General features: G+C 45.8%; 1 protein-coding gene across 3 annotated transcripts in view; it reads right to left on the minus strand.

Moving 5' to 3' along the window:
• Positions 1-25039, minus strand: part of CDC23 (cell division cycle 23) — a 205215-nt gene that overhangs the window by 67160 nt on the left and 113016 nt on the right. For all 3 annotated transcript variants that reach the window (XM_069651563.1, XM_069651564.1, XM_069651565.1), the window contains 4 exons: positions 24856-25033; positions 24655-24752; positions 22492-22573; positions 22189-22342 (listed from right to left, as the gene is read on the minus strand). In XM_069651563.1, the coding sequence (XP_069507664.1) occupies positions 22189-22342; positions 22492-22573; positions 24655-24752; positions 24856-25033 (512 nt within the window). The remainder of the gene's footprint in view (positions 1-22188; positions 22343-22491; positions 22574-24654; positions 24753-24855; positions 25034-25039) is intronic.

Genomic DNA, 25039 nt, shown 5'->3' on the forward strand with positions numbered 1-25039 from the left:
CACTGACCAGAGCTTTGGTATAAAAGTATATAATTATTTATTTAAAAACACTTGTAAAAATACACTGGTAGTAATATGTCAAGCAAGTTCAAACACAGTCGCTGTAAGTATATACACCTCCCTAGTTAATTATTCGACAAGTCTAGGTTAAGACACCACTTATTTAGCAAAACAGAGGTGAGCGCGTAACCGTAGATGGCACTCCAATAATTTGTTTAAAAAGGGAGAAAAAAGGCAGAATAGGAAAATAACACATTACCAACACTTAAGAAACCACAGCAAGTCAAGAAAGGCAGGGTCTACTGAAGAGCAAAAAGTTCACAGGCCAGGCCCACTCTTGGAGAGCAAGGCGGAATGTGCCCAAGATCACACAGTGGAAATGCACTCAAAGTCTTTGCAGAAAAGTCAAAAGAGGTTGGATCAGTTCAGAAAGGTAAAGTTAGCAGGTCCAAGGTCACCCCAGGATAGAGAGTCAAGGATTTACGGGACACCTTGGACAATCTGTTGCAAGGGAGACCAGGCGGGAAACAGTACCTGAAATGGTGAGAAAGCTCCAGCGGGGGCAGTTGTTCCTGGCAGCAGGTGCAAGTCGGGGCTTCGCCCAGGGGAAGAGAAGATCTCGCATGGAGGAAAGCTGGAGGTCGTTCCAGTTTCCCGGTTAAAAGGTACGACCCTTTTATTCGCTGTAGTGGTGAAGCGTGGCTATCCGGCCGCCGGGGTGCTTGGCACGGGCGATTCGACCACGAGACGATCCAGTAAGGCAAAAAAGGCGAACTGGTTGGTCCCACCAGCTCAAAGGGAAGAAGACTGTCCTGGAAGAAGATCTCCTCTGTCGTCGGGGAAGTGGTGAGTTCGTACAGCAGGGCTCCACCGGTGGTGTCATTGTAGATGGCTCAGCTTCTCCCCTCTTCGGATTCTTTAGGTCCTGTGGCGACTTCTGAAGTTCCAGTCCCCAAAGCCCTGCTTTTATGCAGCAAAACCCCCATTCATCAGCCTAGCTGTCACTCAAACATGCTAAGTGGTGAGCCGGGCGGCTCACCACTGGGCCAATCACACAAGAGTGCGACTTGAGTTGACAAGGCAACTCAGTCCAGGGTGCCTAATCCCCCTCCCACACATCCTGTTGACCGCCGGACAGAGTGGCACCATTTGGAGGGCTTCTGTGGAGAAGCCCGCCAAAAAGTGGAACAAAGGGCTCGACTTGGGTTAGAGTCTCAGAGGCGAACACAAACGCCATTTTAAAACCAAGTCCTGGCAAAAAGATCCAACCGGGGAATAAATATTAAATAAATAACCCAGCGGTATCTTTAACATTGCACCAAAAAGTGGTGCGTTTAAAATGAATGGGAAAATCCCATAGGAAATTTTCTGGTGGAATATTTCGCGTGGTATCCACTGCCACCAGCCAGAAACTCGACAACGGGGGACTGGACAGTGCCCCCTTGGAAAACGGACCCATGGACAATCGAATTACCCCTACCAGTACTTCCACAATATGATGGGTTGTACTGGTTCTGTTCAAAATTTGAGACTAGTAAAGCCAATGGTGGCTTTACATGCCCTGGGAGACAGTAGTCAGTCCCAGGGTATGGAGTCTATTTATGACACCCCTGTGTTACTGCACTGAGGGTGCTGTGTAACACATACCAAAAACGCATGCAGCCCTATGGAGTAAAAGACCCTATAGCCCATAAAACACATTAGATAGTCAAAGGACATTCTCAAATCATGCCTAAGAGTGGGAGAAAAAGAGTCTCACTCTTAGCAGGAGAAAAAAATAAACCCCCAAAATCCAGCAAAGCTGCTGGGGGACTCACTAGGTTTGGGAAATTAGCCTTAACAGAGAATTCTCCCTAACACCCGTCCATGGCACTCCTCTAGGAGTGGGAGCCTACAGGTTTCAAGATCACCCTAGAGTGTGCAGAGGGCTGGGCTTTCTGCTCATCAAGTTGCTTAGCAAGGACCTTGAAACTGGCATTCTTTGAGATGTCTGAAAGGAAAGGCATTGTGGTCAGAAGACTGGCAATAGAAGCAACAAGAGTGGCCATAATTTCCTACCATCTTTCAAAGGCGCAGTAAGCCTGATCTGGTTCAGTAAAAAGTTATAGAATTACATGAAAAAGCTTTAACTGCCACAAGTCCACTCCTAGGCATATTGTCCAGTCACCAAAAAGTCCTTAGTGGGTGACTAACTAGGGTAAGAAAACATAAGGACCCCATTGTGCGGTTCAGTAATGTACTTTGCGCAATGATAACATGTTACCAAATCAGTCAATAAAGTCGAAAGACTAAGAGAAACAAGGTTTCTCAGAACCAACAGCTTGAAGGACGTGTCGGGTTTCCTCCAACGATGAGCCTTAGCCAAGTAGAGTGCAGGTGAGGCTGTGCTCCACTGCCAAAAGTTAGGTCAGGATACTGAAACAAAAGCAAAAAGTTTGGGGGTGGGGAATCCACAAATATAGAATTAAATTAGTTTTAAGAGACATTTCCCATAACAGTCACTTTTTAACGATGATCAAAGATTGCCTTGCTTTTTAGCCCAATGTAAGCACAAGAAAGAGTAGCAATTATCGAAGAGGTGAAAATTGCCGTCATGGTAATTGCCTAAATTGGTGCCTACAGACAGCAACAAATGTTTTTCATTATTTATTGCAGACTCTGTATGTGCTTGTTTTTGATAACTCTGCACTGTTATCCATTCACCCATTACATATTGCCATATTATATATATGATACATTATTCAATGTAATCGTATTTCTGGTTCTTGTTCTGCTTAGATTCACATGCTGTGCATAGGCTGACATCTAGTGGAAGCTACGGAGTATCTAAACTCGAAAATGGGCGTCAACACATGGCGAGCCAGTAATACTATCCCCAGTGTGACGTCCACTGTACCCATGATCCCCTCACGCGTGTAGGACCCTCAGATTGTATTTTTTCTAACATGAAGTAGCATGAGGAGTAGCGCGAGTACAGATTATCCAGGCAGATAGAAAGATAAGACTACAAGCATCCATGCGCCTTCTCTCAGAGGGGAGGAAAGGCGGGCGCATGTGAATCTAAGCAGATATAAGCATCAGAAATACGATTACGGTGAGTAATGTATCCCTTCTGAGGCTTGTGGAATCTGCTTAGATCACATGCTGTGCATAGATTAGCGAGCAGTGTTAGAAGGAGGTGGGATGTGAGAAGGGTCATGAGCAAATAAATGTCTTAGAACTGCTTGTCCCGCTTGAGTATATGTCTTGGAATGAGTGTCAATGCAGTAGTGCTGAGTAAAGATGTGAATAGAGCTCCATGTAGCTGCTTTGCAAATGGTGTCAAGGAGTACATTTGCAATGAAAGCCAGAGTGGCCCCAGTGCCTCTTGTAGAGTGGGCTCTTGGCGTAAAAGGCAGAGTTCTTTCAGAAAGGGAGTAACATAGCTGGATACAATTGACTATCCACTTCAAGATGGCACCTTTAGAGATACAATCTCCCTCTCTGCCTGTAGCTACGGAGACAAACAGTTGGTCTGTTTTTCTTAGCGGCTTGGTCTTGTCTACATAGTAAAGGACTGCTCTTCGCACATCTAGAGTGTGTAGTTTCACCTCAGCTGAGCTTTTGGGTTCTTGGAAGAAGGGCGGAAGCTCGATGGACTAGTTAACGTGGAATTTAGAAATAAACTTAGGTGAGAACCTAGGGTGTGTTCGTTTATCCTTATAAACAGTAAAGAAAGGATCCTGCACTGACGGAGCCTGAATTTCACTGACCCTTCTTATGGATGTAGTTTTATAGAAGGCAGTTTTATAGGTCAGGTGTTTGAGACTGGCTTTATGCATGGGTTCAAAGGGTGGGCCCATGGGTTTAGCAAGCACCACATTAAAGGTCCCAGCCAGGTGGTGGGTTTGAAATTGGAGGGTGGAGTCTCTTTACCCCTTCCATGAAGGCTTTAGTCACTGGTACTTTCCACCACGAAACCTTGTTCTGGGAGGTGGCGTAGGCTGACAGTGCCGCCAGGTGTACCTTGAGTGAGTTAAATACCAACCCTGCATCCAGCAGGTGGAGCATGTAGGTGACAATATTGGAAGGAGTGCAATCAACCGGGTTGATTTGCTTATTCTGGCACTAGATAACAAATCTTTTCCATTTATCAAAATAACAGTGCCTCGCGTTTGGTTTCCTAGATTCTTTTAGGATGTCCATGCACCTCTGTGGTATTTCAGGAGCCATGCTGCCAAAATCATTGAGCTGGGTTGAGGATGCACCGTTTGACCTTGGTGCTGGGATAGTAGGTTGTACCAGCACAGGAGTCTGATGGGTTTGCACACTGCTAGTCTGCGTAGGTGTGGGAACCACGGTTGCCTCACCCACATGGGAGCAACTAGGATGAGCGTCATCGATTCCCTGTGCATCTTGTTGACCACCTTCCCCATGAGAAGGGTTGGTGGAAAAGCGTAGGCAAACATGCCTGACCAGTTCATCCACAGGGCATTCCGCGTGGAGTCTTGCTGAGGGAACCTGGATGCGAATCCTGGGCATTGCCTGTTTTCGCTTGTGGCGAATATGTCTATAGTGGGGAAACCCCACTGTGAGAAGACGTCTTCTACGACTTCTCTGTGTAGACACCATTCGTGTTCTTCTGGGAGGGGATCTCTGCTTAAAGCGTCTGCTAGTGAATTGAGATCCCCTGGAACATGTTGAGATGACAGGTAAATGTTCCGTCTGGGTGCCCATGTCCACATTTTCTGGGCAAGCCTGGACAGATTTTGCGAACAAGGCCTTCCCTTTTTGTTTATGTAAAACATTGCCGTCGTACTGTGTTAGGATCTGTACTGACAGGTTCAACAACTGCCAGAAGTTCTAGCAGATTGATATGATTCTTGGCCACTGTCTGAGACCAGAGACAATGAGCTGTGTGGTGGAGGAGGTGTGCTCCCCACCCTGACAGGGACGCGTCTGTAGTAACTACAGCTTGTACCTAGATCATAAAAGGGTTTCCTCTTTGACAGGTTCTCCCTTGTCCACCAGTGAAGACTTTGTACAAGTGTTGGTGAAACAACCACTAGTTTGTTCCACTGACCACTTGCCCGAGACCACTGTTTTGCCAACCATTCTTGCATGGGACGCATGCGCAGGCGCGTGTGGAGGACCAGGTAAATACATGACGCCATCATGCCTAGCAAACGCATCGCTTTGTGCACCCTTATCTGGCGACCGGACTGATAGAGGAATTTGCAGTAGTAGATTCCAAATTCTTTCCTCTGATGGAAAGGCCAACCTCTCTTGAGTGTTTAGGACAGCTCCTAGGAACTGTTTGGCACCAGGCTTGATTTTTTCTCTTTAATAGAGAAACCCAATTCGAAGAGGAGGTTGATCGTTCTTTGGATGTTTTATCTGCAAATTACTGGGGTCTCCCCCGTGATGAGCCAGTCGTCCAGGTAAGGTTACACTGGGATTGCCTCCCTGCGTAGGTGTGCCGCCGCCACCGCCAGTACCTTGGTGAATACCCTTGGAGCCGAGGCAATACTGAAGGGCAGCACCTTGAACTGGCAGTGCTGACTGTCCAGCTTGAAGCGCAAGAATCTTCTGTGCGCTGGGAACATGGAAATATGAAAATAGGCATCTTTCATGTCCAATGTTGCCATGTCCCTCTTGGAGAGTAGTCATGCAAACTTTTTGGGGCTTGGCATACTTGTTTACAGGGCGTAAGTCTAATACTGGGCGCATTGTCAAATCTTTTTTTAGCAGAAGGAAGTAAGTTGAATAGATACCCTTATTTACCTGGTTGCCCGGGACAAGTTCTATCGCGTCCTTTGCGAGAATATTGACGATTTCCTTGAGGAGGATCTTTTGGTGGTCCGCTGTATGCATCTTCCGTCGTGGAGGGTGGTTGCGGGGGCGCTCCAGCAGTTCGATGTAGTATCCTGCGGAAACTGTGGACAGCACCGATCTGTCTGATGTGATCCCTTCCCATGCTGGGGTGAAGTTGGAAATGCGCCCACCTACTAGGGATGCGTGGGAAGGGACCCTGAGCGGAACGTCACTGTTTTGCGGGAGGCGTACCGCCTCTGCCTGGGCTGCCTCTTCCTCGGCCACGGCTCCTCTCATTACTTCTGCCGTAACTTTGGGTAGTCTGTTGGTTGCCACCCCACGATGTACCCTGCCCCTGTGCGTAATTGGAGCCCCTCTGGGAATTTTGGCCGCGTGAGCCATGAAAATTACTATTCCCTCTTTGATTCGTGGGCTTATTTGTCAATTGTCCCAGGGACTTCAGTGTATCGTACTCGTCTTTGTCAGTTTTGAGCGCGTCCTCTACCGCTTTGCCAAACAAGACATTCGGTTCAACCGGCATGTCAATAAGGGTTGCCTTGGTCTCAGGTTTAAACCCCGACTGTCTTAGCCAAGCGTGCCTCTTAATGACGGTGCTCTCTGCTATGAGCCGGCCTGCATTATCTGCGGCATCAAAGGTCTTCTTCAGAAAGCAACCGGACACGGCTCTACCCTCCGACGCGATCTGGGCCAACTGGGCCTTTAGTGGTTCTGGTGCAGAGTCAATGAGAGCAGCTACCTGCTCCCACTGGTGGCCATTATAGCTTGTCAGCAGAGTGGTGGTATTTGCAATCCTTGCTTGGTAAGCGGAAGTGGAGGCCACTTTCCTTCCTAACCCATACATTCTTTTGCTCTCCTTGTCTGGGGGAGCCTCAGATGATGAGGTGTCCCTGCTCTTTTTCTGGTGTTTGTGATTACCAAGGAGTCGGGCTTCAGTTGACCCCTTAGGTAAAGAGGGTCTGACTGGGCGGCCCTCAACATCTTCTCAATTCTTGGGTTCACAGCGCTGGTGATATTAGGAGTGAGAGGGGAAGGATCAATTCTACATTGGATTGATTTGAGAATCGGAATGGCTTGAGTAATGATCTTTTGTCCCCCACTAGCGAAGCCCCTCTCTTCTTGCACCCCCTGTGTGTCTATGCAGAAGTGCTCTGCCGCTCTAGCCAAGACCTCATTTAGAAGGTGCTGGTTATCTACTGGAGAGTCGGTAACCTGAGGTTCTTTGCGAACAGGAGAGTCTATATTGTAGACTTCTGCAACGTCTTCCTCCTCCCCATCCTGGCCCTCGTCATCTCCATAATAATCTATCCCCATTTGGTCGTCCAACATTTGTAAAGTCTGGATCCTCACCATACTGTTGGTAAGGTTGGATGTAGTAGGGTTCTGAAATCAGGCCCCGAGTTGGAGTCTTAAACCGAGGTTTCTTACTAGGGGGCTAAGGGTCCCTGGATCCTGAAAGAGTAGCGCTGTCTGGGGTATAACTGAGGAAATGTTCTGGGTTCTTAGAGTAGAAATCAGCCAGGGAAGACATTCTTCTCATTACCCTGTCTATATCTTCACTGCTCCATTCTCTGGAGCTGGGGATGACAACCTCCTGTGAAGGTTCCCCTTCTATTCCCATATTGTGAGGAGTGGGAGGAATAAGTTTGGCTTTAGGGGCAGGGACATGGGTCTTGGATTTTTCCTTATCTGAAGACTACTGTCGGTCCTTATGTGTCTGTGGTGCAGAAGTAGAGTGTGATGACTTTTTCTGCTGTTTATCCCCTTCCCCTTGAGTAGAAGAGTGTTTTCCTGATGTTTTCACCTTCTCTGAGCTTTTCGACGCCTGGCGTCGAGATTCGGGGGTACTCTCTCTCTCTCTTTCGAGTGTGCACATCGGGACTCGGAGCCAGATGCCGAACGGGCTGCCGGAGCCGACGTCTGGTGTGCGGCTTGGGGGTGGAGGTCGGATTCATATTCTGACGAACGTACCTCCGTGACTTTGGGAAGCGAGGCACTCTTGCCAACTGTGGACGGTTGCTTTGTGTCGTGCGGCAATCTCGACCTGGAACGCCCAGAGGACACCGGTTCCATGGACTGCTCTCTCTGAGCCTCTTTCTTCCGAGAACTCGTCACGCGTGTCGAGTCTCGGTTGGATTTAGAGTGTTTATGTGTAGTTGTAGTGTGGGTATCGCTCGTGTCGCCGGATGCGTTCCCCTTAACTGCCCCGCCGGACAATCCTCCGAGGTTGGGGACTAGTGCTTGGGCGTCTTTCGACACCTCTGTGGCGTCGCCGTCCGAAAGTACGGCGTCGCTGCCATCACTGAAGGCACCCACCGCTTCCTCGAGTTGCCTGGTGTGGTGGGCCCATCGTTTAGTGGAGCGGTCCTTTAGTGTTTTTGCCTTAAACAGGCTACACGCTCTACAGTTAGCCTCAGGGTGGTCCCTCGGCAAGCAGAGGTTACAGGTGGCGTGTTTGTCAACCCAAGGGTACTTACGGTTGCACTTGGGGCAACATTTAAATGGAGTACTCTCCATATGCACCTTATGGCAGCGGGCTAGTGTGTGTAGGAAATAATAAGAGTGTAGAGTATGTTTCCACCCCCCACTCTCCCTACTTGCAGGGCCGAGGCCAGAGGCCTTCCGAGGCCCAAAGTCCGTCGTGCAGTCTCGACAGTTGTTTTTTCTTCAGACAGGCGTCGATCTTCGATGTCTCGACGTGGGAGTGAAAGAACGGGGAGATTAATATGATATTTAGCAAAAATGGCTGAAAGCCAGGGAACTCTGCGCAATGCTTCCGACAAGTATGGCGGAAAAAAACTATCTGAGGGTCCTACACGCGTGAGGGATCATGGGTACAGTGGATGTCACACTAGGGATAGTATTACTGGCACGCCCTGTGTCGACGCCCATTTTCGAGTTTCGAAAACAAACTGTAATACTCCGCAGCTTCCACTAGATGTCGGCCTATGCACAGCATGTGATCTAAGCAGATTCCACAAGCCTCAGAAATATATATATATATAATTTTTTTTAAAATTTCATTTAGTTTATAACAAACTTTTTATAAAAAGGAATCATTCAAAACAAAATAAGGAATCACAGAACCATAAAAGAAGAAAATACGGCCTCAGCAAGGAAATGCAAGAAAAGGATTAAAAAATAACAAGGAGAAACGAATGGGAAATTATCAATCGTTCTTAAGTCTTTCTTTCCATTCTCTCTTGTATTGTTATCACAGAGTTATCTTCATTCAGTTATCACCATCTAACTCGTTTTATTCTGTAGAATTACGTTCAATTTGTATAAAAAGTTTATCAGGCCATATATATCTTTTTCTCTTGGATTAGCAAATTTTGTCCACATCTCTTCTACGCATAGTGTTGGATAGAGAGTTACCACTTGCACCAGATGTAATGTTCTCAGTGATCTCAAACCCACACAGTATAACATTAGATGTTTTAGGGTTTCAGGGTGATTTCCACAAAAACGACATGGCGGATTCACCGCATCTTTTTTATATCTTAAATTTCGGCTTACTCTTGTGTCGAATCAGTTGAGCCGAAATTTCATGAAGGTCTTTTGGAACTTTGCATTTGGAGATTTCATCAAGTGTTGAGGGAGCTTGTTCTGGTTTTTCCCTTCTATTGCTGCATCTTCCATTAGTGAATAGCGATTTCTTTGAACCATTTGTGTATAGGCGCGTTATAAATGCCATATCATATAGCTACCGTTGCACACCAGTCAGGCTCCCATAGTTTCTTTTTCACCTGATTTGGATTGGTTTTCAATGTCTCACGGTCTGTTAATAATTCTTTCAGGTGATGTTCACATGCATTCACCCATCTGACAGGTGTTGAAGTCAGAATTCCACTTCCAAGATCAGCTAATATTTCAAACTGAGGTGTACGTTTGTCGATGATGGTCTTATTTATTTATTTATTTTGCATTTTTAAAGCGCTCACACAGCCCACGGGCATGGAGGCGCTGTTACAGGAATTGTTTTAGTTTTTTTTTGCCTAATTGTTATTTTTTCTTAGTTGCGTATTTATAACACGCTTAAACACCCAGAGGTTTCTAAGCGCGGACCCAGGGATCGAACCTGTGTTGCTTTGTGTCGTCTTGCTTCCAAGACGCACACATGGCCGTTAAGCTATCCTCCTTACGATATACTGACAGCATATTCCAAAGGACTCTCGCATTAATTGACACCAAATTCAGTTCATAGCGCAAGCAGGCAGATGTTATACCTTTTTGTAGTTGTACGACACGTCTCCAGTACTGGTTTTCCAATTAGGGCCATAGGTTAGCCGGAGCCCCTAGGGCACTCTCCGCACCATAGATTAATATTGGTACTGCTTTCTAATTATAGTGGGCAATTGCCGGAAACAAGGAGAATTTTCTGTATTTTTTATTTATAATAGCACCTTGGCAGGCTAGTTGTTTGCCTTTATTTTTTACATTTTCAACCCAGGGGGCGTCATTATGTTGCTATTAAGCCACATACCAAGGTACTTAAACTTTGTTACACAGCTCTGCACCTCGTCGTTCAACCTCCATGTCGAGTCGTTTTTATTAGATCATTTAGCTCCTGCCAAATCTTGTAAGATTAGGACTTCAGATTTTGCATATAAAAGCCACACAGCATAGAGAGGAACAGAAAGAAACGTGCTTTACACTGACAACTTTGGTTGCCTACTGTACATTTCTAGTGGAGAGTGGAATGAACCCCAAATCCCACCTATTACCTCAACCCCTACCAGCTCCAAACACGGAGTCCATTTTATGGCAGACTACTCTGAACACAACTTCTCAGCAACAGTAACTCAACATGCTGAGTCATTAATCACAAAATGTATCTTTTGAGCTGCTCTCGAAGTCATGGGAAAGGGTCATTTCTGAAGGGTTGGGGCAAAGTGAGGTTTACATACTCTGCGCCTGTGATGATAACTTTGCTTGGCACAGCATACAAGCAAACTTTTTTGTGGCATTTACGGTGAACATCCACATTTGCTATGAAGAAGTAGGCACTTTTCGGACTGATTTACTAAGCGTTTTGCAGTGGGTAAATCCCATTAAAAAACGCTGTCTAAATCAAACCCGTTTGTGTTTTGTGTGACTTTCAAAAACAGTGACTTGTAATGACATTGCCTTGTGCAAACATCTGTTCCAACTCTTTCCATGCTCACGGATACACAGATTGCTGCCTTAGATTTAAAAGTTGCATTTTGTTCTTTTTCATCTGCAGTGTACAGCTCGTGCTTAGAGTTTCCTTAAATGTAAGTGCTTGGGTGGGCGCATCCTACAATTTCCTTATGCAAAATCAGGTTGAACATAGACGCCCTAAAACGTGCTTGCACACCATTCCTTTTCTGAACTTTAAATCCAACCTCTTTCATGTATGTATGGCGAACAACAAGTGCCTCTAACAAAATATACATATTGGAGGATCACTTTTTGGGAGAAACATTGTGTTGAACATTTTCCTATTTGCTCCTTCCAACCACTAGATGTTTCCACCCGGCCTCGGGAAGGAAACAGCCTTCTAACCACAGATCAGGTATATAAATAGTTTACTGTGTTGATCTTTACTCATTCAGAATTACAATGCTTTTGATGCACTTTACCATTAGAGGCCCATCATGGATGTTAAGACAGAATTCCATTTTTGGGGAATCTTGCTTCTTAATTTTGTGGTCCCCCTAAAGATTTTTCTGGCTACCAGGGCTTTTTGCAACGTGGGGGCTCTACTGAAATTCACCCCTGGACCCCAAGTCACTGCAAAAATTTTATTCTGGTGAGCCTACCCTTAGTAACACAAATGGCTTCCAAGGCAGGGGTGCTTTTCAACACCACCCCGCCCCCTTTTGGTCCCATGGTTATTCCATTACTCAGAAAGTGTATTGTGGAATGGGCTGGTGGTAGCTCTGACTTGGGTTGTAGCCACTTACACCACATCAGTAGCCCAATGCACCTATACGATAGGCTTTTGGGTACTAATGTGTAAGCCATGCTTGCTCCTGGCCATTTTGTTTTGTTGCCTTGGTCTGTATGGATCACAAGGCTTGGTTAAAATCCTGAGCATAAAGGTGCCTCCAGTGTTGGGTTAAAGGAGTACGTCCCACACATACTTCCCAATTAACATACTGTGCGGTATTGCCTCGGCATTGCCTGTGTGTTTGGAAGTTTTTAGAGTCAGCCTGATAGGGTGGCCGTCTAATCCTTTGTATGCTGCCTGGAGAGCGATACCAAACGAGTGAATGAGCTATCAGTGGGAGACCTTGCAACCAGCTCATCCTGGCCTGCTAGTTCTCAAATCCTGAGCTGGAACTTTTCTTTGGGGTTGAACTCCTGGCTCGTTGCCTCTCCAGCTCAGTAAAAGCAGAACTTACCTAACCGCAGCAAACTTGTGGGATTTGTTTTATTGATCAAAATTGGAACACCTTTGGCAAACTTTGTAAACTCCTAAAGACAGTCTTTGAAATGTACTTACCTGAACTGAGTATTTAGAAAATGGGTATAGTAGTTCTTTTGAAAGAACACATACACGCGACACGCGATCACGTGACCGGGCGGCTAATCACAGTTCTGGTCAAGTAGAGAGTTAGTTAACGAATTGGTCAGCCGGAGACGTTTTTGGGACGCATTAGAGACTACACGAACTTTCTAAGCAGTTTTTGCCATATTAACATACAGAATCATCATCACACTGAATAAACAGAGTCCCGTTATCAGCGTTATGCTGCGGAAGCAGTACCCCAAAGCAAACACTAAAAGGTATGGTGAAGGAACTCACTCTGTATGTCGCGCATCCATTAAGGAGCCAGATGATGTCATCTTATTAAAAAACCTACCCAACACGTCCCGAAGAAATCTGTGTCACACACAGATCACAACACAAGCCAATGGGAAAGTACAAATTACCTATCTGAAAATTCTTGATATTCTGTTCTGAAGACTGCCATCAACATTAAAACCGACGGCACTGAAAGAGTATACCGGATGAGTTTAAAGGGCCAAAACATATGTCGACTCGTTAATAGGAATCTTGTACCATCTGTTGCCCATCTCTCAATTTAAGAACAAAATACAGGGTGTTTCGGGTTTAATGTATAATCCTACACCCTAATATGGATATGTTGGAATAAAATAGAGCGGTGGCTAAAGAGGTATATGAAAAGAACAAACCAACACCAGCTCTTACAAACCTAAGTTAGATGGATTAATGCTACTGGGATCAAGGTCATTGATCCTTAAATTGGGTACAAAAATATGTTCTTGTGTTTACAGTACTGTACACTGTTTTTCCCGTTTTTAGAATGATTTTGGAATGGTTTGCATTTGTCCCTATTCATCATGAGCGGTATGGTGTCCACACACCAGCAAGATTGTAAGTGGATAGCACAGTTTTGCTTTTTATGTGTATAGGACCTCCTTTTTGAGCCCTTTTTTATATTTTGCATAAAATGCACCAAATAAATGAACTTGTTATTTCAATATACAATAGCTGTGGTATGACTAATCTTTAATTAAATTAGATTAGCTTGGTCTTAGCCTTGTGTTCCTCAGGGACTAAAGGTTGGGGTAGTGAACCTATCATTTTGTCTTTTGTCATATAGTCTTACCTGAACTGAGACAGGTTTCCTTGCCCTCCCCTCCTGGAGAAGATTGTGGAATAGGAGAACAATTTACTTACCAACTGGTAACGTTCTTTCGACTGGATGTTCCTCCAACGTATTCCTCATCTTTGATAATCACGTACAGCTTCGGCAAGCTTTTTCGGCAGAGGGCGTTGTGTCTTCCAACGTATTCCTCATCTTTGATAGACTCCCAAAGCAGTATGTAGAATTGGAGAAGGCAGGAGAATTTAGAATTGTCAGCTTTTTATAAGGCCGAACACAGTACCTCCTTACCAAAGGCATCATCCCGAGAGTGGGAAGCATCCAACAATAATGCTTTGTGAACGTATGCAGCGATGACCATGTTGCAGCATTACAAATGGATCTAATAGGTACTCCCTTTTGAAGGGCTGCAGAAGAGGCTATACCTCTGGTAGAACGATCTCTCAAACCCTCTGGCGGGTCCTTGCCTGCCAATTTGTAACATTCTGAGATACCAAGTATAATCCACCTTGACAAAGTGTTTCGAAACAGCTTGTCCTAATTTTCTTACAGTGTAGCCAATAAAGAGTGGGTCATCCACTCTTAGTTTGGAGAATCTAGAAATATAGAAGCTTAAAGCTCTTCTAGGGTCCAATCTATGGAGCCTCTCCTCCCCTTTACTGGGATGCGGCGGGGGTAAAATGCCGGCAGAACAATCTTTTGATTTAGATGAAAAATCAGATACAACCTTAGGTAGGAAGGAGGGTTTTACCCTCAACACAACCCTGTCCTTGTGGAATACGGTATAGGGTGGCCTGGAAGAGAATGCCTGCAACTCGCTCACTCTACGTGCAGATGTCAATGTAACCAACAATGGTTTTGAAGGTCAATAACCTCAATGGGCATGTGTGCAAGGGTTCAAATGGGGCACACATTAGCAATTTTAGAACCAAATTCAGATCCCAAATTGGAACCTGAAAAGTAGAACACATTTCTGAGCCCTTTTAGAAATTGAATCACCAAAGGAATTTTGAAGTAAGAGCATTCTTCTGAAGAGTGCTTGAATATGGAAAGTGCTGCCAAGTAACCTTTAATGGTTCCAATATTAAGACCTTTCGGTGGGTTACCACACATTTGGTCGAAAAAAATTGGTCGACTGGACAAATGGTCGAACCAATTTGGAAGAATTTTTTTTGTTTTTTTATTTTCACCCCTTTTTTTTGGGGGGGGTCCCCCCCCAACCCCCTTTTTCTTTCTAAAAAAACCCTTTTTTTTTAAAAAACGAAAACCCAAAATATATATATATATAAATAAAAAAAAATTTGACCATTTGGTTTTCGACCAAATTGCGTCGACCAAATGTCTTTCGACCAGTTTTCAGTCGACCAAATGTCTGGACACCCCTTTCGGTGCTAATGAAAGGAAAAAAGAAAGCACATCCGGAGTAGGACATAGAAAAGGATCAACATGTTTTTCCCTGCACCAGTCGCAAAATGTGTTCCAGCGGCAACAGTACAGAGATTTTGTTGCTGGCCTTCTTGCCAAAAGCAACACCTCCATCACGTCATATGGGAGTTCGCAATCCTTCTATCTCAACCTTTTAGAAACCACGCATGAAGGTTGACAGTGTTGACCTCTGAATGGTGAACCTGTCCCTCCCCTTGCGAGAGAAGATTCTCTTTGTGGAAGACGTAACGGAGGACAGATGAACATATCCAGAAGGTCCGGGTACCACGTTCTCATGGTCCAATCCGGGGCAATTAGGATCATGTGGCTTCCAAACCATCTCAACCTTCTGATTACTTGAGCAATGATGGGGATCAGTGGGAACGTGAATAGAAGTGGAAAATCCCAATCCACCACAAACTCGTCTCCTAGAGCTCCTCGGAGGAAATTCCCTTGAGCAGTACCTTTCGCACTTCCGGTCGCAAACAGGTCCACCCGAGGCGTTCCCCAAAGGGCAAAGATCTGAGCTAGCTCCCACTAGTGGGACTGTGCTCTGCCTGCTCAGAGCATACGCCATTGTATTCTCCTCCCCGGCAAGGTGAACTGCCAATAGACAGATTCCTTCTCGAATGGCCCAGTACCAGAACTGCATTGCCTCTCTGCACAGAGGTAGTGACCCCTACGCCTCCTCTCTCGTTGTGGTAATGCTTGGCCACTGTGTTGTCCATCATTATCAGGACGTTCCTTCGCTGTACAGAGGGCAGAAAAACCTTCAGCGGTATTCTGATTGCCCTCAGCTCCAAAAGGTTAATGTGAAGTCTGGACTCTGATAGAGACCAACGACCGCTGACTGTCAAACCGTTGGTGTGGGCTCCCCACCCCGTGAGTGAGGCGTCCGTCACTACTGTAATCTCCGGCCATGGTTGCCAAAAGGGTTCTCCCTTCAGAATATTGTCCTCGCAGGCCCACCACAGAAGGTCCTGTGAGACTCTGGATGGAATCTCAAGTCGGTCCGACATCTTTCCTGAGAACTGGGACCATTGTGTTCGTAGAGCCCACTGAAGGGATCTCATTCTCAGGCGAGCCTCTGGCACTAGAAAAATGCAGGATACCATGAGGCTGAGCAACCTCAAGAAATCAAAGGCTGGAAGATTCTGGGCTCTCTGAAATTTGGTAACCATCTGAAGAATGCCTGGAGCCCTCGCCTTGGGTGGCGAGTTCTTTGCCAAGGATGTGTTTAGGACAGCTCCTATGTACTGGAGCTGTAGGGAAGGTGTCATCTGTGACTTCTTGTAATTGAGGGAGAAGCCCAGCTTATGAAGGGAGTGGCAGGTGATTTTGAGATAAGGCTTGTTCGGGAAAATGTGCCCTGATCAACCAATCATCTAAGTAGGGGTAGACATGAATCCCACCCTCTCCTGAGATGCGCTGCCACCACCACCATCAGTTTGGTGAAGACCCCCGGGGCGGAGGTCGACCCGAATGGTAGGACTCGAAACTGATAGTGTGAGAACCTCAGGTATTTTCTGTGCTTGAGATGGATTGGCACATGAAAAGAAGCATCCTGAAGGTCCAATGACACCAACCAATCCTGTAACTGGAGGGCCTGAAGGATCTGAGAAAGTGTGACCATCTTGAATTTGTCCTTCCTGAGGAACTTGTTCAAGTATCTCAAGTCCAAGATGGGTCTCAGTCCGCCGTCTTTCTTGGGGATCAAAAAACATGGGGCATACCAACCCTTGTTCCTCTCCGCTACAGGTACTGGTTCTATAGCACCTTTCGCTAGCAGGGTTAGTCCTTACTGCACAAGGAGCGGATCTGGAATCCTCAAAGAGTGTGTCCCCGGTGGATTGGTGTGAGGCTGCGTTATGAATGGAAGGCCGTAACCTTGGGCTATTGTCTCCAGAGCCCAAGCATATGAAGTAATGGCTCGTCATTCTTCGAGATGCTGAGACAATCTGCGCCCCACCAGCGATTTGTGACGTAATCACGCAAGGTGGTTTTGGAGTGGTTGATGCAGCTGCTGATGGCAAGGAAGCTGTAGCTGGAGCTTGCTTTGCACTTTACCTCGTCCACCACAAGGGATTTTCATTTGGCCTCTTTGACTGGCCATTCCTCTCGCCTTTCCAAATGAGGAGTAGTAACGATAGGATCGCCCCTCCATGACTGTGCTGATGAACGAAAAGGCTGAGGTTGTCTAACAGCGGCCCCTAAATATTTGGCAGCCGCCTTTGAGGTCTGCAACCTCTCAAGGCTCTCGTCAGCCTTGTTGCCAAAAAGGTGACACCAGTCAAATGGCATGTTTACAAGACGACCCTGCACGTCCGGTGCAAAACCAGACTTCCGCAACCATGCAAATCTGCGCATTACCGTGCTCGTAGCCATGGACCTGCTGATGCTGTCAGCAGTGTCCAATCTAGATTGAAGGGATTCACGCATGGCTTCTTTGCTATCCTGAACGATAGATAGGAAACTGTCCCTTTCCTCCCCTTCTGGAATGTGCTCCGCCGCCATGAATATGCACTCCCACAGAGTGTAGAAAACTAGCCTAAGGCACATGTGGAGGTGGCCAACTGCAGGGCCATACTCTCAGCTGAAAATACCATCCACGCCCATCCATCCACACGCTTGTCGTCCCTATCTGGAGGGATGGTAGGGTACGCTGCCTTATTTGATGTAGCCGTGGCTGCCTGGACCACCAGACTCTCGGGAGTGGGGTGCTTGGACAGATAGCCAGGATCGCTAGTGGAAGGGCGGTATTTTCTTGCGAGGGATTTATCCACCGCAGTGATGGTGTCCTGGGACTCACAATTTCTGGCCACCCTATTTTGTAAAGCCACATGAAAAGGTAAGATTGGGTCTGTAGGTGTACCTTGGTCCAGAAAATCTGTAAGGTCTCTTGGACAAATAGAACCGGAGGTCTAGCCCAGCCTAGATATTCCACCACCCTGGACATCAGGTGACAATACGAAGTCAGCATGCTCTCCTGGCTTTGGCCTACCAAACTCCATTTCAGGCGATGTGTCAACACCACTGGCATTATGCAGAGTGTCAACAAGGTCTCTCATCCTGCTCTCCTCCAAAATAAGACATTTTGGTACATTTGGAATTCCAAATAATTCAAGGCCAAAAGGGACATCCTCTTCACCAGATATTTCTTCTTCTTCAAAAATTGAAGAAAGGGATTTAAAATACTCCTTCCTTGGCAAAGGGGTAAAAAATGATTCAGGAAGACTCAAAAGGTGTAGTAGGTTTCAGAGAAGGCTTTGGTTTGGCACCTTTATCAGCTTTCACATGATCTGTAGGCTGTGCTGAAACCAGCGATATTTTCGGCGTCGATGGTTTTGCTGTCGACGTAGACAGTGGCGTTGATAGTAATGGCACCAATGGCGTCGAGGATTCGACAGTTCCCTTTGAAAAATGTTACTTCGAGCGTTGTGGAGGCTTCGACGGCGTCGGGTACCTCGAACGCTCATCACGTCTCGGTGACTTACTCACCTGAGACCTCGAGGGTTCTCGATGAACCTTCCTTCGACCACCTGGGCTCGAGGGCGCGCGAGTGTCGGGATGGGACCGCTCTCTTTCCCAGCTTCCGAAGAAGGTGCGGACGGAAGCTTAACCTTTTCAAATATGTTCAGCATTTTCAAGCGGAATGCCTCCCACTATTCAGATGACAAATGTTTGGTGGAGGTTTCGTCCAACGGTGATGAAGAGGATGGCGACCGATGGTGCCGTCTCCTTGATCGCTTTGTCAAGGACCACGAGTGGCGTGAACCACTACGGGACCTCGATCTCTTTTTGTCACTCTTTCGTCGAGGAGAACGATTGCCTGAGTCGACGGTCGAGGAAGGATCGGGTTTAGTTTTATGGGGCAATTTCCCTACCTGTAACTTCCCCATACGTTCTCGCAGGGCTTTTCCCGTCATAGCCTGACACATTGAGCAGGAATCTGTGTCATGGCCTTCCCTCCAAGCACCACAGGCAAGAACGATCGGGATCTGTGATCGACATTTTCAAATCACACTTCTTGAAGCCCGTGCAAGGTGTCGTCGGGGAGGAGGACGAAGACATGTCTGAGGATTTCGATTTTTTTAAGAATTGCGTAGTAAATAATTATTAGCGAGGCGCGCTGAGTTGCCGAAGCAAACACGTTTGTGGAAAAATGGAACTGAGGATGACATCACCCTCGACAGAAGCCTTGAGGGACATCGACTCGATGCCATCGACGCACAAAGCCCTCTGCCGAAAAAGTTTTCAGAAGCAGCCGAAGCTGGACGCGATTATCAAAGATGAGGAATACGTTGGAGGACACAATCCATTTGAAAGTGCAATTTTAGCTAGCAGTGATTTACATACAAATATAACAAATCTTTGCAGTTCACACTTGCCCAATGGATACACAGATGTTACTGTAAGAGGTTAAAAGTACATTGGTACCAATTATTCTGTGGGGTGTATTGCGACTGTTTTAGGGCCAGAATTGTGAATCCAATTGTCTTTAATGTTTGTTTTGACCCGTGAGGGCTTTTTCCTATACATGTACTGCTTTTCCTCCCACCTTTCTAGGAACCACACAGGCCAAGTACTCCCCGGGCACGATAGTCCACTATTATGTGTTTTTGAGTGAAGTGTGGCCTTTGCCTTATCCACTTTTTTTTAAATAAATCATTGTTGGCTCTATCCCACCCAATAACGTGATGTTGTGTTCAATTTGTTTTTACACAAAACTTCTGGTTATGGAACAGTTTACAAATCCAGAGAAAGATATCAACCGTTTCTCCTCTACATAAATCAACAAATTCTTTTTCTTTATAATGTATTTTCTATAGACAGTCAACTCCAGTTTGATTAATAGCTGACGCATTTCGGATATAAAATCCATCATCAGGACTTCGAGTTGTCTTTCCTCTCAACAAAGTATAACAGTTACATGTTTATCTGTGTACCTATGGTTGAAACTGAGCGGGGTGTGTCCGTACAAGTGCGAGCGCCGTCGCCCTTTAGTCCCTTTCAAGGGCTGGCTGCGTGGCAGTACTAGGTGGTAGTACCCCAGCTACCACTAAGTCCCATAATTTTGTACAGTGGGTTAGTACTACAAAACCGCGCATCTGCCCAATATTAGTTTTTACAGTTGAAAAATAGTTGTGCGCTGGTTTTTTCAGATGATCAACGGCACGTGTTTCGACCCTCCGGTCATTCTGCATGCTTTAGGTTGCTGATTATTATTATTTTTTATTTCTTTATTAACTTTTTAGAGCATTATACAGTTCAATGCAATATATACATACAAAATCGTACAATCATAATTCGTTCCAATTATTCCCCCAACTTTCCCTACCCCTCCCTCTTTATTAGCCTAGTAATTATCTCTTTTGTTGTCTAAGTTAGTTCTACTCACGTACCTTCTAGTTTCCACTTTCACTCCTGCCCTGGCTAAATAGTTACTGTGAGGGCAGTCCACTGCAGTATGTCTGCTCCTGGGTCTTGCTATTGCTCCCCTATTGACTTTTCCCACTCCCTGTTTCTGCTATTGTCCATTTCTGCAGATCTTCCCACCATTTTTCAACACTCGGTCCTCTTTCCACTTTCCAGTTACTGCGTTTGGCTTACAAATATATTACGTCTTTGATCTTCCCAATTGCTTTCCCTTTAGTGCCTCTCCAGAAGAGCCCCAAAATGCATGCCTCCGGGGACTGGATATCTAAGTTTATACCTCCTGGGGCCACTTTGTTTGCAATTTGCATCCAGAATTCATGTATGATGTCGCATTCCCAGAACATGTGTGTCAGGCCTGCTTGTTCCTGTCTACATTTTGGACATGTCTGTTTGCTTGCTCCTTTGAACTTGGCTCTATCATCTGGCATCAGGTATGGCCTTTGTGTGACGTATAATTGTGTGGTAATCTGGCGTTCCTGGATACCTTCTTATGGTAAGAGGCTATTTCCCGCAAGTCTTTGTCTGCGAAGGGCTTCCCCAGTTCTTTCTCCCATCTCCCCCTACATTTCAGTACCTCCCTAGAGTGGCGCTCTATCAATGTATCATACAGTCTTGATATGGCATGTCCTCCCTCCGCGATATCCATTATTGTTTTCATTTCTGCGCACTCTATTGTGTCCTCGTCGGCAGTTGGCCATCTACCGTTTATCGTGCATATCATGGCACTGTGTAGTAAGAATTGTCTCCCATGTATGCCTGTAGTTCCTGGAAATCTAGCAGTTTGTTTTCACCCCTGAGGTCCCCTATTGTGGCAACATCACAGTTCTCCCAATGTGTATGCACGCTAGCCCGTAGTCCCCTCATGCCCGTCATTACCGCTGCCAGTGGTATCTGTGGTGATACTGGGTGCTTAATTCCTAATGTTTTGCGGGTCCTCTGCCATATTTGTATGCTTACAGTCATAAATTGTGGGTGTGCTTGTAGCTCTGGTGGGGACACCCAGATCAGTAGTCAAATGTAGGTTTTTTTATTGCCGGTTGTAGGAGTGCCATGTCTACTACATATTGCAACTGGCATGCTAAGAAATAGATTTTGAAGTTAGGAATCCCTAGCCCCCCTTGTTTGTAAGGTCTTTGTAACGTGTTGAGTGCTACTCTACGTCTCCCCCCTGCCATAGGAATCTTCTGCACTCCTTGTCTAGTTCAATGAAGAATTTCCTCAGTATATTATATGGAATGTTCCCAAAGCTTATCCACTTATTGCGTTTTTCTACTGTTGCTTTGCTTGTGTATTTTAAAGTAGTAATTTGACAGCGTTTTTGTATTCCAATGCAATACATAAAATACCTTTTCTGTAGATTATATGTGGATTATTTTATTGTGTATGGACTAATTGCACTTTGGAACAGTCCATTCCTTCCTCCGAGTGAAGCCAGGCTGCTCTGCTACATTACCCATTTTTAGACTTTTGGACCAACTTTGTGGACACCATGTTCTCCGACCCAGGCTAGGTCTCTCTTAACATACCTCACCAGAGAGCTGCAGAAAAATCTCTCCAACAAAGCAGTAACCTTCAGACCAGGTGGACCCTATTAATATTTGTGACTGAAGCCAAGTTTGGCTGGCTGAGCAGGTTGTTTGCGAAACAAGAACCAAAACTGGTCAGTGGACGTTCCGAGCCGGTTGCTTTAACCTGGGTAGTTGTCCAGGGGTTTTGGCAAATAGCACTCTAAGGGGCAGTCTACCAGAGATGCACATGGTTAAGGTATCCCCTTCTGCTACCTGTATAATCTCCTTCTGCAATCACCAGTTATATGAGTACCATAGCTTTGTGTACGTGCCCTCAAATCTTCTGAGCAGATAACCCCTTTGTCCCTTAGAACAAATGCATACCTATCCTCAATACAACTGGTTACCTGTACGCCTGGATTGCTGCAGACGTGTTCTTCATTTCCATGTATTCATGACCCATGAGGGTCCAAGCTCCTAGGTAGCGAGGGTTCAGCTTTAACGCCCGTTGAAAGTACAATGCTGCTTTTTCGTGTTGAGAACGCAAGCTGTAGTAATTTCCTAAGAAAGGTGAAATGGGACAATATATGTCAATGCTGCAAAGATTGAGTAGTAACACCCAATCACCAGATATCTTTAGATGGATTATGGAGCTAGAACAGACCAAGGCAACAACCGAGTGTGATGAAACAAACAAAAATGGTTCTCACCAATCACACAGCAAGTCTCTACGCGATACTTGTCGATCTCACACAAATCATGGGCCAGATAGCTCAGCTCCGGTTTCATACTCTGGGGGGAAAACCAGGACAAAGAAAATCAACAGAGCGACTAGAGAAATTGAGAGCCAGAAAACCATATAGAAAACCTTCTCTGGTAGGATTGTTATCATGGCCGGTCCTTTATGACTTGTGTCGGTGCAAGCTCTGCAGCAAGCTCCCTCCCACCCCATTCCTTTTATAAACGTTGTTGCTGCAAGATCCCAGAGCAACGAGACTAACTGTAAGCGCTGCAAGGATCACACTGCATGCAAGATACGTTGATACAAGTTGGGGCAGACTCAATGAACGCACAGGGTGTCCGGTCATTTTTTCGAATAGAAAAGTTTCGAAAGGCAAACGCTTGAATCCTTTTTTTCGAAATACAAAAAAGTTTTGAATGACAATTTGATCGAAAAATATTTGAAAGTTTGTCTTTCGAAACTTTTCTATTCGAAAAAATTACCGGACACCCTGTGCAGTGCTCCTTGTGATGATGGTCCCTGCCTAGTCATGCGGACAAGCAAGGTGCTGACTGAGAGGCATGGTGCCACCCAAAACCAGTGGATGTTGGACCCGGACTAGTATGTGGAGGATGTCCTCCTCACCCCACCATGGACCCTGTCACAAAGCAGGGAGCAATTATAGTGTCCTAAAAGCCCTGGCCTGCCCAAACTCGCTGTAAAAGCTTGCTGGGCAAGGATAACACGCCCCCACACCAGCAAACCCATAATTGAGAGACCCCAAACTTCCATCTGAGCAAATCCCATTAGGGCCCATAGTCCCTGCAACCCCAATTCTGCCCAAAACCCTTATGGGATACTTGCAGGGTATGGATAATGCACCCTCCCTAAAGTATTGAGGGAGCCCCAACAGTCCTGAGCAGACCCAAAGCTCAAACAGGAATATAGACACCATTCCCTTCAAGGGAAACGATTTCACTCTGCAACGGTAATGTGTGTTGATACAGTTATTATCATGTATAATCAAAGGAGTAATGTTGGCAAAATGTGCAGGATGCACGCTGACCTCCACAGCTCTGCGGATACAATATCTCAATTTCCCAGCATGCCCAAGGTAAAAACAAGGAATGTTCTCACCTTACACAGCGCTTTTATGGCTTCTAATTCCCAAATTGGGGGCACAGGAGACCCAATAAGAGAATGACCATCACCCAAGTCTGTTATAAACTCAGTCCAGCCCCTTGTTCCCAAACCAGTTCTAGGTGTACTATGGGACAATCAATCCCAGCACAAACCAATCCAGCCCCAACTGCTCAATGCGGATTGCAAGAGGCTTGCATTTGGAGAAGGCTGAAGACTGAAAAGCGGTGGAAGAAGCAGAGAAGAAAGGGATGGAGGAGTCGAGAGGTCATGGCAGTGGAGAGCATGAAGAGGTGGTGAGAGCAAAGAGGGTCCAGGAGGACATCAAAGAGGTGGTAACATCAAAGGACACAATCAGGCAGAAGGAGGGGGTGGGAGTTTAAGAAGGAAGAAGAGAGGACTAGCAAGAGATGGTGAGAGAGTGGTGAAGAAAGTGACAGGAGGTGGTAACATTGAACTAGGGTAATTGCATGTGGGAATGACATCAGGACACAGGAGGTGGTAGGAATCAAGGTATACGAGGAGATTTTGAGACCCAATTCCATTTTGGGAAGAGCCATCTGGACTATTGGTTAGTTTGAGAAGATCACATTTTCTTTTGAGTTACAAAGTGTAGAGAATTATAAGATACAGTCTTGGTGTTCTTCTTGGTCCCCGGTGGACCTCTGCGACCTCCCTTTTCTGTAGGGCATGTACAAGCTCTTCCTCTGCTTGACTGATTTATGTTAGTGTATGCTGCAAAGGGAGCACCGTTTCTATTACGGTGTGTGTTCCTGAGGACTCTGACAAGAGCTTTCTCACCCCCCCATACCCTTTAAAAAAAGAAATCTAAAAGAAAATCATCTATTTATGGGTTTGAAAGTTTGTAAGAACAATGCTCAGATTAACAAATGCATTCATGAACCATGTCACTGCATGCACTACAATGACCCCCAATTACCTTATTCTTATATACCACTTCCCTCTTAATTATGAAGCTAAAATAGGACCCATGAGGGACAGACAGACTCACCCGAACATACAGCAGGTTGGAGAAGGTATCCATGTTCTCTATTCTGTAGGGGTCCTCCTTCCGTAACTTATTGAAGATAGAGAGAGCTTTGTCGATATCTGCAAAGGGAGGAGTCACCTTCACTGAGGGCTAGGAGGGCACAACAAGCAGCTGTGTCAGTGCCGAGACTGATTAAACTTTATTGCTAAAGTGTGAGTTTACCTCTGATATTGTGATATGCCACCGCAATCTGAGAGATGATGTAGCTGCTCTGCGAAAAGCCCACATCAATGAGGCTCTGGTACTTTTGCAGGGCCTCTTCAATCAGTTGCAGCTCTGTGTAAATGTGAGCCAGGAAAAACTCTTTCACCCAGGAGTCTGGCAGGGATAGTTGCTTCAGCTGAAA

Source organism: Ambystoma mexicanum, chromosome 3p (assembly GCF_040938575.1).
Source record: "Ambystoma mexicanum isolate Mex_15411 chromosome 3p, UKY_AmexF1_1, whole genome shotgun sequence".
Classification (NCBI taxonomy): domain Eukaryota; kingdom Metazoa; phylum Chordata; class Amphibia; order Caudata; family Ambystomatidae; genus Ambystoma; species Ambystoma mexicanum.